Genomic DNA, 23953 nt, shown 5'->3' on the forward strand with positions numbered 1-23953 from the left:
AATTGATAAGAAATGTCCATTCAAATCGATTTAATGCAGTTGAACAAATTTGAAAACTATATACGTGCCAGATTTGGAAATAATATTTTTGAATCTGGAAGTGTGTTTATGATACCATTATCCATTTGATAAAGGTAGAATGAACATGCGGGGCTTATTGTAAGTAAAAGTGACCTCGGAGTGGTCGTGAATTACCAGGCATTCTGAAATGGGTCACTGGAGCTGCAATAGAGCTAACACCTTCTAACTCCCGGACTAAACCTGCTTTAATTTAAGGGTAATAAAAAGCAGTTTTCTTCCATAATAACACTGCCGGACAGTGGGGGTTAGATTGTACACACACACACACACACATGGGGGGTTTCTAGATTGGAGGGAAAAGTTTGCCGTAGTAAAGTAACTTCCCCCGATGGCCTACATTCTAAATAGTTAGCAGACGCACGGGATTCCAGGCCGGAGCTGATAGATTTGATTGCCTGGTTAAGGCGGTTGGAATCTTTGAGTGGCTTAGATCTTATATAACAAACCGGATAGCATTTATCCAAATCGAAATAGCAGATTCTTCTGATTTTGATGTTACATCAGGAGTAGCTCATGGCAGTGTGTTAGGACTGCTTAGTAGACTGCCAGCGAAAATGGTAATTTTTAATTTCGCTAACAAACCATATACAAAATGTTTATTGCCTCGAAAAATTACCCTATGCAAAATTTGAGCTCAATCGGACATGATTTAGGGGTGGCGCAAACGCGTCAAAGTGTGACTTTTTTCACTCTCGAAAATCTCCCAAGGGGGGGGGGGGTACATGAAATTTCGGAAATCAAACAATTTTTGTTGATGCCAAATGTCATAAAAATGCATGAAACGTCGAGATTTGGTGTTATCACGAAATTTTTTTTTTTTCAAAAATCGACTTTCTGGGAATTTTTTTTTTTCATGAGTTCTATATGGAATATAGAAGATTGATGAGTCGGCTTCTAAAACTGTTCACAATTTTCTCCAACCTGCTTATATATTGAATTAAACCACCATTTAGGATCTAATACGAAATAATTCACTAGGGTGGTCCAATTATTCTTCATTAGGGTGGCCAAAAATTCAAAATTTTTTGAAAAACCACAACTTTTCATCAGAAATTCCTTAAAATCAATTGTAAAAATATCTTGAATTGCGTTAATCTGTTTTTTTTGGAATCATGAGTTTTACACAAGAGAGAAAAAATACTTGTTTTATACTTTGTCATATATTTCCTTATTAGCTACACCAAATCAGATTTCCTTGTACTCTTATAATTTTTTCGATGATCTTCAACTAATTTTAAAATGCACTGCTTTTGATCTTCATCCGTTGATAGTTTTGAATTGTATGTTTTAATCAATGCTATGTAACGGCGCCGGTGGTGTAGTGGTAAACGTGATTACCTCTCACCCCAGCTGGCCTGGGTTCAATCCCAGTCGGCGCCGCCGGGATGTTCTGAGGCATAACATCTCTGATCACGCCTTCCTTCGGATGGGAAGTAAAGCCGTTGGTCCCCGGTTCATGAGTTGATGGGTCGATAAGTAGGGTCCAGGTGTGGGAGCTGCCTTCCTGGCACGTCGGTAGCATTGGTGCTCAGCACGGAAAACAAGATCGACGGAAAAAAACAAACCAAAGGAAAAAAAATCAATGCTATACCACGCTCTGCATTATCATTAACTACTTCCAAACATTGAACCCGTCTTTTGGCATTTTTAAACTCGATGGAATTACTCCACTGCTCCATATCGACATTCAGCCACGACTTCGGAATTTGGAGAGCTTTGAATAAGTTTTCAATATCACTGCTGCCTTGTACAAACGAGTGTAGTTCAATCGTTGAAATATCGTTGGATTCAACAATGGATCTGGCTGTAATGTTTTTATGATGACCTTTTTCTTAACCGGGAGGTCTACATTTTCGTCGAACAGACATAGTCCGATAAGGCTGTTGTCCAAATATTGCAAGTTAGTTAAAATTCTTTTATGTACTGCTTTCGCAACGTCTTCATCAACAGTTTCATATTCCTTCAATATTTTTAACAGGTTCAGATCGTTGTTGGGTGTCATCGCAGCACACGGAGAAAGAAACCAACTTTTCAAATAAATTTTTACAATGAACACACAAAATCGAGCTAGTTGATTTTTAGTTTTATCTGGTAAAGCAAATTCATGCCGAAGAATAAACATTTTCAAAGAATAAATGGTTTTGGCCATCCACCTTGCATTGTGGAACGCACCAGGAGCTTTTATTTGTAATTTTTCATCGATTTTTCCACCCAAATATAAAACGGCCAGTTTTTTTTTTTTTTTTTTTTTGGTTTGTTTTTTTCCGTCGACCTTGTTTTACGTGCTGAGCACCAATGCTACCGACGTGCCAGGAAGGCAGCTCCCACACCTGGACCCTACTTATCGACCCATCAACTCATGAACCGGGGACCAACGGCTTTACTTCCCATCCAAAGGAAGGCGTGATCAGAGATGTTATGCCTCAGAACATCCCGGCGGCACCGACTGGGATTGAACCCAGCAGGCCTTGCTGGGGTGAGAGGTAATCACGCTTACCACTACACCACCAGCGCCGTTAAAATGGCAAGTTGTAGAACCTTTCGGTAATCACCATGGTGGTGTTGCTCTCTAATTTGTTTTTCATAAAACTCCAATAACGCCAATCTTTCTATTTCCGAAATAGCTATTTAAAAAAAAAATCATCATCCATACCTGAGTGGTATGAAGTCTTTTCCAAAATGTGCCATGTTGATTGGAATTCCTTAAAAATCTCAACATTTGGAGACTTTAACGTTTCAAATTTCAGAATTTTAAAACTTTGCCAAGTAGCAGTTCATGTATGTGGTGTCTACAAGGGAGGCCTATAAGCTGCCTCTTAAACAATTTGTCCAGGTACTGACACGCTCCTTTTTTTCTACCGGTGTTTGATGCAGTAGTATCAAAAGATGTAAACATAATTCTGAAAAAAAACGATAAAATAGTCAGAATTCTGAGGTGAACATACAAGATTTAAGATCATACCTGTCCGCAAGCCCCCATTCGACGACTGCATTGTACACCGCTTCTGCTTGTTGTGCCCCCGTAGAGTTTTCGATGGGTGGAACAGCCAATAATTTGCTAATGCCTTCGCCTGATACAACTATGGCCAAGCGCTCGGTTTTTGGTAGAGCTTTGCATGGTAATATGTTAGGTAGCAGCTTAGAATCCCAATGTACTGTTAAATTTATATCTGGCTTAAACGACGCTTTTAAATCATGTTGCATTTGTAAGCGAGTTCCTGCTCTGGCGATTCTGACAGATTCCTTGTTCAACAGTAATGATGAAACATCGTGCCCTAAAGCTTTAGCGATCGATGATATTAGAAACACAGCATTTCGATCACTCACTTTACAGCGGTCCAATGCAGCAGCTACCTCAACTGTAACAACTCGTATCAGTTTCGATTTACGTGTCAAAGCTGGTTTTGGAGAACCTAGAACGTTCAAAATATATTAATATGGATGGTAATAGGTGTATAATCTAAAAGAAAAAAAAACATTAGTAAAACATCACAACGTACCTGTTTTTGGAGAAGCTCTTTCGGATGTACTAGGCGAGTACACTGACCCAGCCTGGCTGTCGTTTTGTGATGATGTTTCAATTGAGGTTGCACTACAAATTTGATCCGGTCTTTGGCTTGACCCTTCTTCCTCAAAATCGCTGCACGAAATGGTTTCATTGGTAGGGAGAACCTCAGTTTCTTCTTCAAGATGAGCTTGTTCCCGCTATTTTTGCAAATATTGCATCGCCTGGTTTTCTTCACGGGTTTTTGCCTTAAAATTCTTCCCGATATCAAACAAACTCCGCAATGATCCATGAAATGTGTTCCTTTTTTCGACGTCTTTCTTAGCCATTCTAAGTTTGCATTTTAATAAGTCTTTCCAGGTATTGAAAAATAGCAACTGTTTTTTCTTTATGCTTTTTTACTTTCGTTAGAGTACGGCAGTGCGAAAATTGTATATAGAGAGTAGAAAGCGAGCAAGAACAACTTTTTAGGAAGGTACAAATCGGTTTGATCATCTCTCTTTACCGAACTCCCCCATTAGAGAGGGATGGTGAGATGTATAGCCCCCCCTCCCCCCCTCGCCACCACTGGCAAAAAGAGATGATCACCAACTCGCTCATGTACCGACAATTTTTGCCAGTGGTGGCGGGGGGATACCCCTCACCATCCCTCTCCAACGGGGGAGTTCGGTAAAGAGAGATGATCAAACCGATTTGTACCTTCCTAAAAAGTTGTCCTTGCTCGCTTTCTACTCTCTATATACAATTTTCACACTGCCGTACTCTAACGGAACTATCAACTCTATACTTTCATCTCCTCATCTATCGTATAAAAATACCACTTTAGTCTCATTCAAAGTGTTTTTATGTAACTTCATACGCAATGTTTGCAATTTTCAGAGTTGGTTGGAAATGCTATCTAACATGAATCTTTAGTGTGATAATTTATTAGCTAGAGAATGATCTTTAGAAGAGGGTAGGTAGATAGTCCTGTTAGAGTACGGCAGTATGAAAATTGAATAGAAGTTGAAAATGAGCGAAGGGCCATTAAAGCGACAGTTCAAAGTCTAACGCACACCTTTTGCCTAACCCGTACGATGGACGCGGAGATTTGAAGTATGTCTTCAAATCTACAGGCAAAAAGTGTGCACCCACCTTTTCTGATTACTGTCTTCGGCTGTGGAATAGTTCTAGCGACGTTTCATCAATACCTAAAGCCCCACGTTGCCGAAAGCATTTCCAGTCGATGGTGTGTTATAATGCAATTCTTCTTTACCCAACTATTGTGTTGTTCCTCTCGTCATGACCAACGTGGTCATTTCAGAGAGAAAGCAGCAGGGTGGTTGTTGCGTACTGTGCCATTGTTGACGGCTACTTTCGCCTTGAGATGATACATTCAAAGTGTTTTTATGTTTCTTCATACGCGAAGTTTGCAATTTTCAAATTTGGTTGGAAATGCTATCTCCGCGTCCATCGTACGGGTTAGGCAAAAGGTGTGCGTTTGACTCTGAACTGTCGCATTAATGGCCCTTCGCTCATGATCAACTTCTATTCAATTTTCATACTGCCGTACTCTAACAGGACTATCTACCTACCCTCTTCTAAGATCATTCTCTAGCTAATAAATTATCACACTTAAGCTTCATGTTAGATAGCATTTCTAACCAACTCACTTTAGTCTGTTATTTGAAATTAGCATCTTCAACTATGCAAATAGTTAAATTCACGCAGAAGTAGGGTAGAGAACTACTTCGGCCTAATCACCCATTTTGGGCCTATCGTGCAGAAAACACAAAATAATTCCATGATTTCAGAGTTAACAAGTCAATTATGAGTTTGGTACGATACTTTAGTTAATAAGCTACCGAACGAAATCAATGAGAACGCGTGATATGAAGGTTTGCACCCATAATTCACAAAAAACAAAAGAAGCGCTCCGACCGAATCAATTTTTATCTTCATCCGATAGGCCGAAGTGAATTCATTGGCCTTTGAATGGCGTTTCAATGCGTTAGGCCAAGTTTAGAATCCGTAGGCCGAGTTTGGCGTCAAGAAGCAGTGTTAGACTTTTGACAATATCTCAACGATTGGTTACTCTTTATCAAGCCTTACGGTACGTACAGAAAGGTAAATAATTTTGGAAGCCATCAGTAATAATAAAATTCCGTTTGGTGCTAAGCTGTGCTAGATTAAGAAAGACTAAGTGCGGGTTGTGAATAATAGGTCAAAAATGGAGTAGTTAACCCTACTACAAAAAAAATAGTTAAAGTCAGTAGGATAGTTTTCTAGAAACAGCCAAAAAAATAAAATTTCTCCTAATAAAATTTAGTTCACTAAATACAAATATCTCCGATTGTAATGAAACAATATCAATTATTTACATGGCAAACATTTGTAGTTACCTTGCTTAAAAACTTTGCTGAAATCCATCTTGGAAATATTCAAAACACCAAAAAACATTAAAAAACAATTAATTATCAACAATGCCACTAACCTCACTTGCAAATGATGTTCTGTTGATCGAAATAAAAAACAAATCACCTTTGATTTGGCGTTCAAATAATTGATAAAGCTTCATTACAGCTGGAGATATTTATGTTTTAGTAAACAAACTTTTTTAATGTAATTTTTTTGTGCTGTGTCTAGAAAACTAATCTACTGATTTTTTTCTGACTGCATTTTTGGATTCAGCGCATGATTTTACATAGGAATCCATTGAAGTTAAGTTTTTTACTTTTATTTGTAAACTAGTGATTTACCTTTTTTCTAATCCAGGATTAAGACCTTAAGGCATGTTTAGTTTAGTTTCTTTCATATTCCTCTTGTCCCAGATTTTTATAAATTACTACAAATTAGAAATTGAAAATTATTCTTCCAGTACTATATTTATAAAAAAATGTGTCCTTGTTTGGAATAAAGGAGAGTTACCAAAGTCTACGAATGATTTAATCACATTTTAAACTGTTGATCCCGTTTTTAAGCCCCACAAAGGAAGGCAGTGTTAATAATGAAGCCTAACGCTGATGATAAGAAAAAAAATCTAGCCGATTTTTGTTAAAGGAAGTATTACTGCTACCTAAAGCTACAACGAATTTAAACAGCACTTCTCTGTGCTCAACATTATTATATTCTTATATTAATCTGTTTGGAAATTGATTTGGAGATAAAGATAAACCTTGTTTGAACCATACCCGAGGTAATCCTGTTTGGACAGAGATTTGGAAAAGTCCTCTTCAATCCTTCGGATACTTTTAATAATCAGCTTTGAAGTAAATTTTTAGAAACTTTCTTCTGCCACCATGGTGCCTAAATGCAAAAGAAAAAGGCCATAATCTCCCTTCTGATTAAATTTATTTGAGCAATCAATTTAATATGCTCACGGATTATGAGAATGATCCATCATCCTGGCAAAATTTTATTAAACATTAAAGATTAATGCCAAGAAGGAAAAGGTTCCCCCTATTGCGGTAGCCATTTCCGATTTCTATGCTCTTTGAATTTGGTTGAATTTAAGTTTTCACTTCAAATTGACTGTCGCACAGTGGGACGAAATAAAAAAAGAGGGACATGGCCATTTACGACAAAACTTTTGAGTGTAGCATTTTGATGTCTTCTAAAATGTTTCTTAAATTTTAAAATAATTTATTGCAATGGTGAAATTTTTTGCTTAAGGGTGGCACACCAAGAGAAAAAAAAAACTAACTTTTTTATGTCTTGTTAAGATTAATGAATCTATGGAAACATTGTAGATGAAGTCATTTTAAGAAACTTTGTAGAAGTCGTTAATTTTTCATCTCTCAAGAGGACGAAGCTATAGGGTGAAAATGAAGTACAAACGGTAGTACCAGCTTAAAAACCGTTTTGTTACCATAACTTTTTAGTTTGAATTTCCATTTTTTTTTTCAAAGTTCTACAAAGTTGTAAGTGGTCTAAACCTGCACACTGCTGCAAAAAATAAATTGCTATCTCTTTGTTTTAAGGATTTAAGTCCCTTTCTATAATTTTTTAACGCTATCTGTAAGGGGTGCATCTCCAAGATTAGCAGGTATTAGCAGCTAATCTCAACGTTATTTTGTTCAGCATCTTCTAGTCTACTGTTACATCTACAATTCATAGGGGGATCCAAGGGGATCCTTAATGAATTTTCTAAAAAGTACCTCAATGTTTTGTTACGTTTTGCTGTTTTCATTAACATTTTTCCAAGTGTTTACATTTGAGTGGGTTTCTCACTGTTCTTTCAATACTTATTCTAGTCCCCAACTCCTGGGCAAAATTTGAACGAATTTGGTTTTAATCTCGATTTGCGGGAGAATTTCAAATTTTGTGTGGGAAATGGAACGATCCTATTCATTTGCTTATCAAAATCCAAATATTGCTCAAATTTCACCAAAACTCGAGCTTAGATTGATAATACTATTCCAAACAACTTTGTCGAAGCTGCAACCCACTCTAATGTACATACTTGGAAAAATGGTCATGAAAACAGCAAAACGTAACAAAACTTCGGGGTACTTTATTAGAAAATTTATTAGGCATCCCCTTGGATCCCCCTATGAATTGTATATGTAACAGTAGGATATAAGTTATGAGTTTAGCTGCTAATACCTGCTAACCTGCAAGATACACCCCTTTAAAGTTAGTGTTGAAAAGTTATAAAAACGGATGTAAATCCTTTACATGAAGAGATAGCGATTTGATTTATTCAACAAAAATGTGCATTTTTAGAGCACTTACAAATTTGTCGATCATTGAAAAAATTTAAAAAAATCTAAAAGTTATGGTAAAACAACGGTTTTTAAGGGGGTACTACCAACAATCAATTCGAAACTAACGATTTTAAATTGGCTCACTGCTTGACTAGCCTATTGGTCCCAAGCAAACGATTAACGTACCCCATTCTAGTCGAAATTCTAGTACTACACAATGTTTGTTTTGATTTGCTATGGAAGTTTGACAGATAAAATGAGGGGTTCATGGATTTTCTTATGTTTCGAGGGGTGCATCGATTAGCTTGGGACCGAAGATAGTACCAGAGCTGAGCCAAAAAGTTGAGCACGTATCTTCGGGACCTTCTGGTCTTAGAGTTACCTCTATGGTACTACCATTTGAGTTCCATTTTCACCCTATACCTTCGTCCACTTGAGAGATAGCAAATTGACGTCTTCGACAAAGTTTCTGAAAATGACTTCATCTTCAATGTTTCCATAGATGTTCATAAATTTCAATAAGACATGTTATTTTTGGTCTTAGTGTATACCTCCCTTAATCAATAATGTTCACTACTCAAAAAATGAAGAAACATTTTAGAAGACATCAAAATGCTACACTCAATAGTTTCGTCGCAAATAGCCATGTCCCACTATTTTTGATATCGTGTCACTGTGTGTCGAGGTGAAAGCCTTGGACGGATGCAAACGACTTCTCAAATATCTTACTGAGAAGCAACACAACTTTCTTAACTTACGACACCAAAACTGAACGTCTGCTCAAGGTTATCTTGAAAGGTCTGCCCAGTGGTGAATCCCTGGATCAGATCAAAGATAAATTGATAAAATTACTTGGAGTGTAGCCAGTCCAAGTAATCAAAATGAAAATAAAATCTCGTCCTGGCGAATCACGCATCGGGATTTCTAATGATATATATTTAGTTCACTTCAAGACTAATGAACTAAACAACCTTTAGGCCTTGGAAAAACCTAGCCTTATGCTCCATTTCCGAGTGGAGTGAGAACACTTCAGGAAGACTGGAGGAACTTTCCCAAACTTTTCCCAATGCGTGAGTGCCAAGGCACAAAATAATTGCTACATGCCATCTAAATGCATTAATTGTGGTGATTCCTCACGGAAAGCCACCTATGCTGTGAAGGAACATCCTAAGAAATTTAAATGATCAAATTGTGGTGAAAACACACATAATTTTTTTTTTATGTTAGACTCGCAAAGCGATCCTACAATATTGTTCCAAGCGACAGGTATGAAACGCTTAACGATCTATGTCAGGTTCTAATTTCTCTGCTGTTAACAATGGTCAGCTAAAATTCTGCATCTATACCTGTTGCTAACAATGTTAAGCAAATCAATGGAGCTAACCATGCTGTTATTGCAGCTGGTAATGGTTTCGAAATCAAAATACTAGCCAACATAATTCTAACGGAAATTTTGATGATTTTGACTTTACTGCTCCTAACGGGTGTCCACTAAATACAATAATGTAAAGAATGGGTCAAGCAAAAAACACCAACATCCTCCTTCCCTAGAGTCTTGCAGATGTGTGAGTGTGTGACTTCAAACAACGGAACTTTCTGTTTTTTGTTGAACATGTTGTGCAGCGAGCGGAGCGTCTTATTATTCATTATCTTCGTTGGACGCCGGCTACATCTCTTCTGGGTTACTGCCATGGATGCAAAGATACGGTATACGGTGAATAGCGGAACATTTCTCGCGTGACTTTTCAAAAGGTCCTAAGAATCAAATGTAAACAAATCGAGTTAAGCGACCAACTACGATACAATTGCTCTTCTATCATTGTATGTGATACAAAACCACCCATCCTAATTTACTTTAATTTATTTAAGATAATCAAAGGTCAAAAATAGTCCAATGTACAGTTTGAAATGATGGGTACATGATTATTACTTCGGAAATTCGGACTGCCTAACATGATTGGTGCCCATTTTCTAAAGGCGGGGCCAATCTAAAGCTACACGCAAACCAAAAATTTATTACAATGAATGTTAGTTCCATTTCCACATTACAATCCTTGCAAGAAGCTAGCATTTCAAATTACTTTGACTATATGTTTAGTATTACTTCTGCGTGAAGTCAACGATTTACATAGTTGAAGATGCTAATTTCAAATAACAGACTAAAGTGGTAATTTTTATACGATAGATGGAGGAGATGAAAGTCTAGAGTTGATAGTTCCGTTAGAGTACGGCAGTGTGAAAATTGCATATAGAAAGTAGATAGCGAGCTAGGACAACTTTTAAGGAAGGTACAAATCGGTTTTTTCATCTCTCTTTACCAAACTCCCCCTTTGGAGAGGGATGGTGAGGGGTGACTATAGTAAGAATAAGAAATCCTCGGATAAATCCGAGTGTTCGGTATGTCCGATTGCCTCAGATTTTGACAGTTCATTTGGCTCAAAACATTATAGTATAGCCCAGAATGGGAATCTTTCACAAAGGTCCTTTGCACCCCTGGAGGTGCGCAGGATCTTTAAGTTAGTAAGTTATAGCAGAAGCATCGATTGACACTGATAGCTCGACTTTGTTTACCTTTGTTACTTTCGACGTTATGAAAATTTGCTCTTGAATTCCACAATGTGCGCGCACAGTTCTTCCTGTTTAGACGGCATACTAAACACGACTGAACTATATTCATAGTCTGGCGGATAGAATTTCGATAAAACGGAACCATTTCAATATATTATAGACCAACAATTGAAAAGGTACTATCAACTTTTATAAATAAAACGTTGATTATTCTTTAATCGACAATCGAAAATAAATTACCAGCATCATCGGTTAGGGGAAACTTTCCACAACCTAAAGATGTCGTCGGTTTGTGTAGGCGAGCCTTGAGTTACAAGAAAACAGTTTCCGAAATTTTGTTTGCAATATCTGATGTGCTCTTTTCTGTTATTGGTCGTGATTTGCTCGATTAGTTCCGCTATTTGACAGCTCAATTGGTTCCCGAGATTCTATCCACCAGACTATGAATATAGCGACTATAGAATATGTTGGTGTGAAATAAAGTGTGTGTCAATTTCTGCAGGTTGTAAGCATTCTAAGGTAGCATTTCTCTGCGAACGTTTTTGTTTTGTTATAAACACTTGTTAAATGGAATGTTTACATGACATGATTACTGATATGCTGAAAACTAACTACATGTTTGATACTTTTCAAACTGTAGTTAAATTTGCTAATAATGTAGTCATGATTTTTCAATTCAGTAATAGATTTTAAATCATTAAATATTTTGAATTGCAATACACGATCTCTTAGAGATCATGAAGATGAACTTTTTTCTGAGAGTTCATAACGTGCATATCCTCGCTATAACTGAAACGTTCCTTAAAGCTGGCCATAAGGTTAACAGGGACGAAAAATATTTAATTTATAAAAATGATCGCCAGCTCCGGTGATATTTCCATCATTGTTCATAAATGTATCAAAGATCAATTATTTGTTCATTTGAAACCAAAGTTTTTGAAACTTTGGGTGTATCTGTCGAAACAAAATTAGGACAACTTACCTTTATAGCTGGTTATTCGCCTTTTCAATGCGTACGCCAGCAGAGGAATTGTCTTTAGGGAGACCTTCAGAAACTTACCCGTCATAGGTCTAAATTCTTCATTATTGTTGATTTCAATGCGCAAAACACCGCTCATGGAATAATGCTCAAAGCAATTCCAATGTTTATATTCTGTTTGATGATTGTTCTGCAGGTTATTACACTATTCATTTTTTCTTTTTTTTTATTAGAGTGACATTACACTATTCAATATCCAAACGCCCAACATGCTTTTCTTCAGTAAGAAATCCCTCAACTATTGATTTGGTCTTAACTGATACATGTCAACTTTGTAGCCAATTAGTTACTCATACTGGTTTTGGTTCTAATCATCTTCCAGTAACATTTGAAATAACCCATGAAATAATGTCTAATCTCAACAGCTCTACTTTCAATTACCATAGAGCTGATTGGAAGCAATATCGAACATTTATGGAATATAACTTTGATCCAAATATTCCTTTACAAACCAGATGATGTCAATGATGCTCTAGAATCTCTACTACTTCTATAGTTGAAACAAAAACTGCCTCTTGATCCATCTGAAAAATGTCCGTAGGTGGCAATATCAAAGAACTCGTGATCCTGGCATGAAATTTATTTGGTGGGATTTGCAAAACCAATTAAAACGCCATTCTCTGACCTGAAGAACACGAAATTTTAAAAATAAGAGCCGAGTTCCAAACCTTTTTTGGAAGCTAACACAAAAATTGAAAAGACCTCAAAACCTATTCCAGCAAAGCAAACAAATTTGTTTAAGTAATTATCATAATATGAACAGTTGCATGCAATAAAATTTAGCTGCTCGAAATTTGAATATGAACAGTACCGCACCAGACCCAATTTAATGTTCCTTTGTAATTGCCTGTGTTGATGTGAAATAAACACAACATTTGTTAATTACATACGGTAATCTCCATTCACACCACAACCAATCCCAAAAGCAAACAGTACCTCAAAGTGTCATTAACCATCGACAAACAACCGGCCGTTTGCCATAAAGCCATGCCTAGGCTTGAGATTGGGGCCTCAAACTAGTCGAATGTGTTAAGAGGGTGGAAATAATGCAGACCATTCCGGTGGTGATGAGTTCGAATTCCGGTCCAGTCCATTTACAACATCAGAAAATGGCAACTATCAATTAAAAAATGTGGAAGTGCCTCAAAGAACACGAAGTTGAGACCGGACATCAGCTTTAGCTGGAACGTGTCAACCCAACAAGAAGAAGGGCATGCGATTGTGGTGGAACGCATCCGCAGAGGTCGTCGCAAATAATTTGCCTGATTATGGGAGTAGCTTCAGCTTAATCTCTTGGGTACCGGACGGGAGTGGTTATTTTAATCGCAGAATAAACCCACCTCAAACCGCGTTCGAAACGGGTTTGATCACACATCGTCGTCGTTGGCGTTAACGCATTCATGATCTATTGCCGTTGTTGGCATATTTGCAGAGGGTCTAATAAATCAATTCATGCAGTTGACATCAGGCTGCGAACCTTTGAGCAACTTATTTTTGAAATGGATACATGCATGCTTTGGGATGGAAAAAATGTACTTTGACAAGCGAGTTGGTTGCAACAGTTTTCACACTCATTTTTATCCGAGCGCATTAACTAGGTAACTCGATGGCATCCCACACGTGAACACAGAGTGGTATGCAAATTAGTTGTCTTGGGCCGGGTGTCCCCCTTCGCACCTGGTTTTGCAGACGGACGAAGGGTGGCGAAGGAAATGTATGGATGTGGAACCATTAACATATGGGTAATAATTTATGCGTGCGAATTTGTTTGCTGATTATGAGAGCGCGTGCTTCTATGTGGGAAAACTGGTAAAGCTGTCACCGGAGGGCAGCCCACAGACCTTCGCCGACAATGTGCTAATTAGCCGAGGCATGTCACGGTGGAATGCTGCAGTGGTTCTTTATGTCAAGTAGTCAAACAGGTGGATAAGCTAAATTTTCAATTTTCTTTATTTTACAGGAACGCATGGTACAAATCACCCGGCAAAAGGTCGGCGGTCTAGGTTTAAGCATAAAGGGCGGTGCCGAGCACAAACTTCCGATACTGATATCCAGGATCTACAAGGACCAAGCTGCCGATGCAACAGGTCAGCTGTTTGTTGGCGATGCTATCATCAAGGTAAGAAGATTTTCCACAAAGCTTCCATTGCATGTATCTAGAGCCAGCGACACATAAGAGCAGACGTTATAGTAGCTCTTGTGGAAACATGCTTTTACCGTGCAACGTTCATGAGTTTAAACGAAAAACTTACGTCACGGCAACATAACAGTAGTTAAAGTCTTGAAGGGAATGGGTACGGTGGTTTCAACACTTCATTAAAGACAGCACACCGATAAGGACTCACAGCATGAGGGTGTTAGTTCCAGCACAAGCTCGGTTGCCTCTACTACATACGGTGCCATGAGTACTACATTTAAATGAAAGAACGATGTGATTTTCGTAACGTTGGTGCCACACAAGTTGAAGCATTCGACAGCATCCTTGTTTCTCTGCAGGATTCTCTTTTATGTACCAGACTCCTTTGCACTGTTAAAAAACACGGATTATGGTAGTTTGTTCATTACATTGAAAAAATATTAGTTTTAGAAGATACTGACTCACTAAAAGACTCCATTTAGTGAATATACACTTATATTGGACACATGGAAATGTTCAAATAAACCTGCGAGAATGGCAAAATTATTTCTGACAGACAAGGAACCGGTTTTGAGAGACACGTTCTCTAAAATCTGCCGATCAAAAACAATGGGATTTTCGAACATTTAAATTTATTTTTGAAGTATCAAATTCAAGAGAAAATTCACCAAATGAAACACAGCCTAAGAAACAATGTGATGAGCAGGATGTCGTGATTTCGCATCGATCTTCCAGATTCCATGACTGGTATCGGCTGGTTTGTGGTTCTCTGCTAGGGTTAGCTCTGCGGGGTGCGCTCTGCTACGGTTAGCTCTGCGGGGTGCGCTCTGCTACGGTTAGCTCTGCGAGGTGCGCTCTGTTCGGCGTCGGATAATAGAATGACGGAATGCGACCGGCAGCCCGTCTTATATAGATGGACTCCGACTTGACGACTGGTCTGTGGCGCTCTGCGGGGTGCGCTCTGCTACGGTTAGCTCTGCGGGGTGCGCTCTGCTACGGTTAGCTCTGCGGGGTGCGCTCTGCTATGGTTAGCTCTGCGAGGTGCGCTCTGTTCGGCGTCGGATAATAGAATGACGGAATGCGACCGGAACCCCTTCTTATATAGATGGACTCCGACTTGACGACTGGTCTGTGGCGCTCTGCTAGGGTTAGCTCTGCTAGGGTTAGCTCTGCGGAGTGCGCTCTGCTACGGTTAGCTCTGCGGGGTGCGCTCTGCTATGGTTAGCTCTGCGAGGTACGCTCTGTTCGGCGTCGGATAATAGAATGACGGAATGAGACCGGCAGCCCGTCTTATATAGATGGACTCCGACTTGACGACTGGTCTATGGCGCTCTGCTAGGGTTAGCTCTGCGGGGTGCGCTCTGCTATGGTTAGCTGTGCTAGGTGCGCACTGTTCGGCGTCCGAGAATAGAATGATTGACTCGATTTTTTAGTTTAAATGATCTTTATTTTAGTTTAACTTGGACGATTACCATATAAATTTTTTACTAAGTGATTCAATTGCTTTCTTCATCTTTTTTTTTTTTTTTTTTTTTTTTTACAGAATTAGTCCTAGACTTAGTACACGGTCGACCACCTTGGTGGGATTGGTTTGTTTTGTTTTTAGAATTTGAAGAGAAACTACTTAATACTACTATTTACAGCTTAAAACCTACTCTACTATATACACTTAACCTACTATGTACAAATTGCTTATTAAAGCATGTTCAGAAAGATTGCATTTTTGAATAAATTTAGTTGTCATATCATCAATTTTGGAATCTACTTTGGGAATTTCTGCCTCTTGATGGAGGTCTGCTATTCTTGTGTCGAATGGACGATCTAGGATCATCCTCAACACTCTATTCTGTGCAACCTGGATTTTGTTCCTGTGGGTCTGAGCGCACGATTCCCACACCGGGGCGGCATAGAAGATCGCGGGGGCTATGATCTGTTTGTAAACAGCCAGTTTGTTTTGCCTTGAGAGGCGGGATCTGCGGCAAATGAGCGGATACAAACACCTAACCAAGGCGGAGCACTTAACTAGGGTTTTCTCTATGTGCGAGCGGAACAGGAGCTTCTCATCGAACAACATCCCGAGATAAGTAACATCAGTGGACCACTCGACCCTTGTACCATCCATTATTACGGTACAGGAGGGAGACGGTTTAAGTTTTAATGATTGTCTGTGAAGGAACATGATCGCTTGGGTTTTCGAGGCGTTGATTTTGATTTTCCACGTGGTGGCATAATCAGTAAAGGTGTCAAGGCATCGTTGGAGCTTGTTCGTAATTTCACGAGGCATCCTACCTTTGACGGCTATCGCGGTGTCATCTGCAAACAGAAAGAACACGCAACCGTCTCCTAGAGGAGGGATGTCCGACGTGTAGATGCTGTAAAGCAGTGGTCCCAGCAGACTCCCTTGCGGAACACCTGCTGGGATCGGAAATTGTCCCGAAAGGGAACTATTCAACGACACCCTGAACGACCTTTGCTGGAGATAGTTACGGGTGATTTTCACAAGGTATGGTGGAAAGTTGGAGTTACAAAGCTTGTATATAAGTCCGTCGTGCCAGACATTGTCAAACGCCTTTTCGACGTCTAACAAGGCCATGGCTGTGGACTTGGATACAGCTTTGTTACTCCGGATGTTATTCATCACCCGCACTAGCTGATGATTGGTGGAATGCCCCTTACGGAACCCGAACTGTTCCGGAAGAAGAATGTCATGTTCCTCCACAAACTTGTTTAGTCGGCTGAGGATCAATTTTTCGAACAGCTTGCTCAGCGCTGAGAGCAGGCTAATCGGTCTGTAGCTTGACGGTAGTGAAGGGTCTTTCCCAGGTTTGCGGATCGGGATGATTTTTGCCACCTTCCAGATGCTTGGAAAGTAGTGCAGCTCCAAGCATCTGTTGAAGGTGGCAGCTAGCAGCGAGTGCACCCTCGGGCTGAGATTTTTCAACGCTAGGTTGAATATTCCGTCAAACCCGGGAGCCTTCATGTTCTTACTGTATTTCAGCGCTGAGCAAATTTGTTCCTCTGTAATCCGTTCTTCTGGAGGGACGGCACAAGGGGAGGCATCTAACGTCAGGACGCACTGCGCAACCTGGTTCTCGAGTGGACTTGGGATTTTAGAGCCAAGCAAATGCGACTGGGCAATGTGCTCCCCAATCGCATTGGCCTTCTCTTCGTTGGTGATAAGCCGTTCGTCATTGACTCTAAGTGGTGGAATGGGCTTGGGGTGAGACTTCAGCACCTTGGCAACCTTCCAGAATGGTCTGGAACGGTCGTCCAGGTTCTGAACGAGCCGCCCGAAACTCTCGTTCCGGATTGAGACCATTCTGGAAGCGATCTGCCGATTCAGATCGACCATTTCGTATTTACGCTGCAGATCCCCAGTCCGCTGAAACTGGCGTCTACGAACATTTCTGAGCCGAATCAAGAGTTTGGTGTGGGAATCAATTGCTTGAAACTTACCCCTCACAGGAACTCGTCGAACGCACTCTTCGTCAGCCACGGATATGGCTTGATGGAGACCCTCCAGGGCCCGGTCGATGTCCTCCACTGTGTCGAGCGGTGGGTTGTCGTCGATGTGGCGGTCGACCACGCGTCGAAACTGGACCCAGTTGACTCGATGGTAGTCCTTCCGCTGGCACGGTGCAGGGGCCACGTTGTAGCCCAGCTCGGTCAGCACCGGTTGGTGGTCCGAACTCAGGTCGTTGACGGCAACCGGCTTGGCTAATCTGGTGTTTGCCAAGAACAGGTCCAGCGTCGATGGGTTGCCCGTCGGTGATGTGAAGGTTGGTTCGTCCGGAAACCAGACGGAATAGAGACCATGCTGGGAATGGTCGAATAGCAGGCGGCCGTTCTGGTTCTGCTGGTAGTTCCGCCAGGCCTCGTGCCGGGCGTTCAGGTCCCCTCCGATTACGAAGCGGGCATTGGTGCGGGTTATGATGGCAAGGTCGTTCTTGAACTGCTGTGCTGTACCATTGCTAACGGTACATTGCCGGGGACAGTAGGCGGCGATGAACCGGATGTTTCCGGTCGATGTTTCCACCTCTACGCCGACGGCCTCGATGATGGAAGTGCGGTAGTGGGATAGGGTGCAGTACTTGATGCCTTTCTTGATGATGACCGCGACACCGCCCCCCCTGGAGCTGGTGCGATCAAGCCGGACAGTGCTGTGGTCGGGCAGCCAGAAGCTGTCACCGGTCTTGAGGTGGGTCTCGGTGAGGAGGCCCACGTCGATGTCGTGCTTGCGGAGGAAGTCTGCAAGCTCAATGTTTTTCGCCCCTACGGAGCGAGCGTTCCAGTTGGCGATCTTTATGGGTTCACGGTCCATAATTAGCGACGAAGGAGATGATAGCTTGGAGCTGTTGTGTTCTTGTTGCGCAGGTGCGCTTGATGATGATGGCCTGGGCCAACAGTGTGACGATCTCATCCGTTGACAGCGGAGAATCGTCTGTAGCTTCACCGGTTGTACCGGCCAATCCCGGAGCAGGGGGATCCGTCGATGGGCCGGAGGCTTGACTGGGTACTGCAGCGGCAGCCGACTGGGCAGCAGCCAACTGTTGGTTGAGCGGGAGCGGCGCCAACACTGGAATTGGCCGTGGTTGGACCGGTGATAACGGAGGAAAGTTCTGCGCGTTGTTTTCCGGGACCTTCTTGCGACCGGGCTGGTTGTTGGACGAGGCCTTCTTCCGGATCTCGGCGTATTCGGCCCGCTTCGGACAGGCCTTACTCGTGGCCTTGTGGGCAGCACCGCAGTTGGCGCATGTGGGAGCGGCTTCCTCGATGCTGTCGCAGTCGTCGATCTTGTGGTTTTTGCCGCATTTGATACAGCGGCTGGCCATGCGGCAGTTCCTGGTGCCGTGCCCGAACAATAGGCAGTTCGAGCACTGAGTGACGCCACGGTGGGTTGGCTTATACCGCTCCCACTTCACTACGATGTGGAACAGTGTGCGTGTCGTATGGAGATCCTTCACGGTTGTGGAGTTCTTCTGCAGATGGACCAAGTAGAGCTGGTCACGATACTTGATGGCCTTGCTGCGGGTCATCTTGTGGATTTCGACCGGCTTGAGGCCGTTCGCCTTAATCTCGTCCATTAAGGTGGTGGTGTCCATGTCGTGGAGCCCGCGCAGCACCACTTTCAGCGGCTTGGTGGCCTCGACGTCGTGGGAGAAGTACTCCAGCTTCATCCTGTCCAAGAGGGCCTGGACTGCGTTGTAGTGATTTTCGGCCGAGACCATCAGTTTGTAGCCTTCCGTGCACCGTTGAATGGTGCAGCGAAGGCCCTGCTTAATGTAGAAATCCAGCTGCTCCCATAGCCCGGGAGGGAAGCCCTTCACATAGAAGGGTGGCAACTTAACTTTTTTAGGCACCGTCTCAGGGTCCGACTGCGGCTGGGCTCCGTTCTGCAGGGCGGAGAACGGATTGTTGCTCAGCAGCTTTTTTGCTGCCGATGCGGTGGCGCTGATGTCTTCAGGTCTGGGTCGTTTAGTTCCGGGAGGCCCCGGCTGCGGGTCCGCAACGCCTGTCGGGACGGGCAATGGGGTTTTCTTCTGCTTCTTCTGAGCTGGCTCGGTGGTCGCGCCGTCTCCTGGGAGAGTCTGTTTTCCCGGTAAGCCGGCACTCGCGTTACCACGCGATTTCTTACCCATGGCTGGGTCAGCGAGAGCGTCACTATACAACGCGGAGCTAATTCGACTTGCGAACGAACGAACGAAACTAGAGAGAATTCAAATCGACTGAACTGCTCAACAGTCTGGCAGCGAATGATGATGCGCGAACGGATGCTCGGTTGGATTCAAACTTGTGATCATGATTGACTCGAGCAACGAATATAGCTTAAATACCTAAACGATCTGTACTTCCAACCAATCAGAGGAGAGCAGCTTCCCAGTGTTATAGAACCGTACTGGCAATCTATCAGAGGTGAGAATATTCTCAGTGATATAGAAAAGCTTCTTTCCCTTTTTCTTTTATTAATCGAATGATGAATTTGTAATTCAATAGTTTTAGACTTATTTATTTTATTATTGGATTCATCCGTACCCTACACAGGATACATGCACATGAGAAAGTATGCTTAGATGGGCTTAAGCCAGGGTCCTCAATATGGAGGGAAGCCCGGCTCACAGACATCAAACACATACTAAATAATAAGTTTCAAGAAATTAATCGATTAATGGTTTTGTTTTTCCGTGCATGGAACACTGAAGCTTTAAAAACTTGAAACAATAAATTAGTTTAAAAAAGTCAGAAGGGTCTATCTCGAAACGTAAACAATGACTTTAAACGTCAATTCATCATGAATGACAACACGTATTTCATGCATTTAGCTGGCATGTAGCATTTTTATTGTGGGACTGGGTGAGGTTTTGAAAATTTCCTGCAGTCTTCCTGAAGTGTTCCCACTTCACTCGGACATGCAGCATAAGGTTAGCTTTTTCGAAGGCCTTAAGGTTATTTAGTACACTAGAATTGCAGTGAACTAAATACAAATGATTTAAATCCCAATGCGAAAATCACCAGAACGGAATTTCATTTTCATTTTGATTATTTTGACTGGTTTAACTCCAAGTATTTTTTTTTTTTTCAATTCATGTTTAATCTGATCCAGGGATTCACCACTGGGCAAACCTTTCAAGACAACCTTGAACACAAGTTCAGTTTTGATGTCGTATGTAAAGAAAATTGTGTCGCTTCTCAGTACATACTTGAGAAGACGTTTGAATCCGTCTAAGGTTTCAGCCAATACACGGCATTAACCCTACTTGAATTTAACGAAGTTCAAAAGTTCCGTGCGAAGAGAATGAAAATCGGAAGCGGTTATAACAATAACCTGTTCCTTCTTGGAATTAAACTGAGATTGTTCAATGAAGTTTTGCCTGAATGATTTAAACAGAAGGGGAATCAAGAGATTTCGTTTTCTTTTGCGTTTAGGCACCATGGCGGTAGAAATTTTTTCTTAAAATCGACTTCCAAGCAGATTACTATTGCCAGTTCAGAGAAAAATTAGCATTTCGCGTCAGAGTTGACAACCGAAATTGACAATCGTGACTGACAGCTGCTTTTGGGATTTTCGAACACTGAACCAAAATCGTTCCTTGAAGCCCGAGTTGGAGACCTTGTTCGCATGACGACACATAAAACATTCAAGACAACATTTAAAACAACAAGTCAGATGGAAGTTTGCAAGAGAAATTGAAGAAATCTGAAGCTATTTAAATAGAAAAGTAAATGAAAACTGCATTTCAGCGCATTGGCACAAGAAGATCCTCCAACCAACATACCCAAGTAACATTGGAAGTTTTATCAAGGTTTTAAAACATGCTACAAGTCTAAATCATGGTCTCCAGAAACCTTATAAAACCAAAATTGATACTTGGGTATGGACTACTACACTACTTCATTTCATGAGGATACCCGTACCAATGCAAAAATGGTACAGGCATCGAAAGCTCTCAAATAATAACTGTGGAAGTGCATCTAGAACACTAAGTTGAGAGCACGTAATAAGCTAATATGCCATATGCAATAAGCTTAAAAAGCGAAGAAGAAGAAGAAGAAGAGCCGTCTCCACAATAATTTCCAGAATAGCTTGAGTGATACAATTGATAATCCGACGGATCGGGTCGAATGCATCAAGCAGTTCGATCCGTCTTCTACCGAGGCTTGGAGGAATGATAGCTATTAATCGATTGTGTGATTTGTTTCGTGTTGTGTTTATGTTTGAAAGCTGCGAATGTTGCTTCTTCTTATTTGAGAAATGTCGATGAATGCTAAGATTTCTGTGAATCGGCAGAACCCGAAGGAACGAAAAAGAATTTTCTAAATCGATGTCCAAGCAGGATTATCTCGGGTAAGGTCCAAACAAGGATCGAAGAGGAATACGAATCGAAAAAAGTAGAAAAATTACAGGTAATATGTAGCACAGAGGATTGCTGTTTAAATTCGTTGTAGCTTTAGATAGTAGTAACACTTCCTTCATCAAAGAGCAAATTGGTCGGCACGGCAAGAGAGCATGATGAGGACTGAATAATTATGTCCGTATACCTATCAGTGTGGTTCAAACAATCAATTTCGCTCCACCAATATTAATTGACTTCAAATCAAAGGTCCTGGTAATTCTTCCAAAACTTGAGCTCATTTAGAGGCGTACTTATTTTCGGTCCCAAGCTAATTGATGCACCCCTCGAAACAAAGGAAATTCCACGAACCCCTTATTTTATCGGTCAAACTTTCATAGCGAAACAAAACAAACATAGTGTAGTTTTAGAACTACAGATGTACTTGGGTCCAATAGGCTATTCAAGTAGTGAGCCAATTTAAAATCGTTAGTTTCCACCAGTTGGTAATACTACATATCAGCTTGAATGCGTCATTGACGACAACGCTCTAATGATACAACAAAACCCCACTCCCAAGCTCTTCCTCTGAATCTATACTTCGACTGTGTACCCCTCTAACCTCAGGTTAGCCGCGAATATTCGGTTCAACTCCTACTAAACATAGAAATAAGTGAATTTTGTTACACACAATGAACAATGAATTATCGGATCGGTAAAGCTAACGCGTTTGAGCTTTCCAATTAAATGAAATTGATAAAAACAATACGGCATCTAGACAACGCAAATGGATATTTTTTTTTGCTAGTGAAAAGCTGGCAAAAAAGGCTTTCCTTCGAAATATGGTTGGAAGACGACAGATCAAACCTAAATAACTTTACAGTTTATGACCTAAGCTTCAAGCTGATGGGTAGTTTTTCTGTCTTCACGAGGCCATTCTCTCCTATAAGTGCATGATGTTAAAAAAAAATATATGAAAAATGTGCTATAACTTATCATTGAAACATTATAGCGACTTACTTCACTTTTTGCAGTTGTTATAATCGTCTAGAACATTATGTGCTAAAAAATAAATCGCTAAAAAGATATGACCGAAAAAATAAATTTAAGGGAGTAACCATAAAAAATACTCCACAACTCTGAAAATACTGAACAAAGAATTTTGCTTTTTCAGCCAACTTGCTTTTTTAGACATTTTCTACAACTTTGCTGAAGATATAATTCCTCTATCTCAACAAAAAAAGTAATCTAAATTGATTGATGAGCGTTTTAGTAGAATAACTGAAAAAGGTTAATAAGGGATTTTTTTTTATTTTTATGATAATAACCCTAACAAAAATTACCATAAACGAACGATAACCCAAATAATAGAACTATTCCAAAAATAGTTTGGATGATACCCCGAACGCGTCGTAAAGCAAAATTTCCATCAAAATTGTATTAGGGAAGACATGATTAATTTTGTTACGTTCAAATTGTGGAGGATGTTCATAAACGAAAATCTTCTGATAACATTTTAAGGTTAAAATCAAAAGGTCAGACTTTTGGCAAAATTGTTCTCATTTCGTCATTTCCTACAGTGCAGTCGTGGAAATTTTATTCAGATTATTCTTTTCTGAAGGAAAAAGCAAGAAGCTACCTGTTAACTGGATCAAGATATACAGTACTGGATAGAATAAAGTACGCACCCATTGTCATAATGTTCAAATTGCAGTATATTTTTCAACACAAAGTATTTGCATTTGAAATTTGTGAGAAAATTGTGCTATTTTTAGTATATTTAACAGATACTACACGCTATTCGCCTTTTTTGCCTGGACAAAATAAAGTACGCGCTAACAATAATACGACTATTTAGCTCAGTGCATTGCGTTTGAATTGTTTCCTACACAGAGAAAAAATACTACCTAAAATGTGAGTTCTTTTTACTTAATTCTCTCACTTGCACTTGTTATTGTTGTTAAAAAGAAGGAACAAGAGAAGTGACCCAACGATATAGTTCAGCACAATGAGTTACTTTTGAGTAAACTGCATATTCTCAAATTTACGTACATTGAACTTACCGTGCCGATTCAAAATTTCGGACACTTAAACTCGAATTTCGGACAC

At 40.6% G+C, this 23953-nt stretch overlaps 1 protein-coding gene across 1 annotated transcript in view; it reads left to right on the forward strand.

Moving 5' to 3' along the window:
* Positions 1–23953, forward strand: part of Syn2 (Syntrophin-like 2) — a 193969-nt gene that overhangs the window by 134071 nt on the left and 35945 nt on the right. The window contains exon 4 of the mRNA XM_065235911.1: positions 13839–13997. Within this exon, the coding sequence (XP_065091983.1) occupies positions 13839–13997 (159 nt within the window). The remainder of the gene's footprint in view (positions 1–13838; positions 13998–23953) is intronic.

Source organism: Ochlerotatus camptorhynchus, unplaced genomic scaffold (assembly GCF_037179485.1).
Source record: "Ochlerotatus camptorhynchus isolate MF236.1 unplaced genomic scaffold, CSIRO-AGI_Acam_v1.1 ptg000507l, whole genome shotgun sequence".
Lineage (NCBI taxonomy): Eukaryota > Metazoa > Arthropoda > Insecta > Diptera > Culicidae > Ochlerotatus > Ochlerotatus camptorhynchus.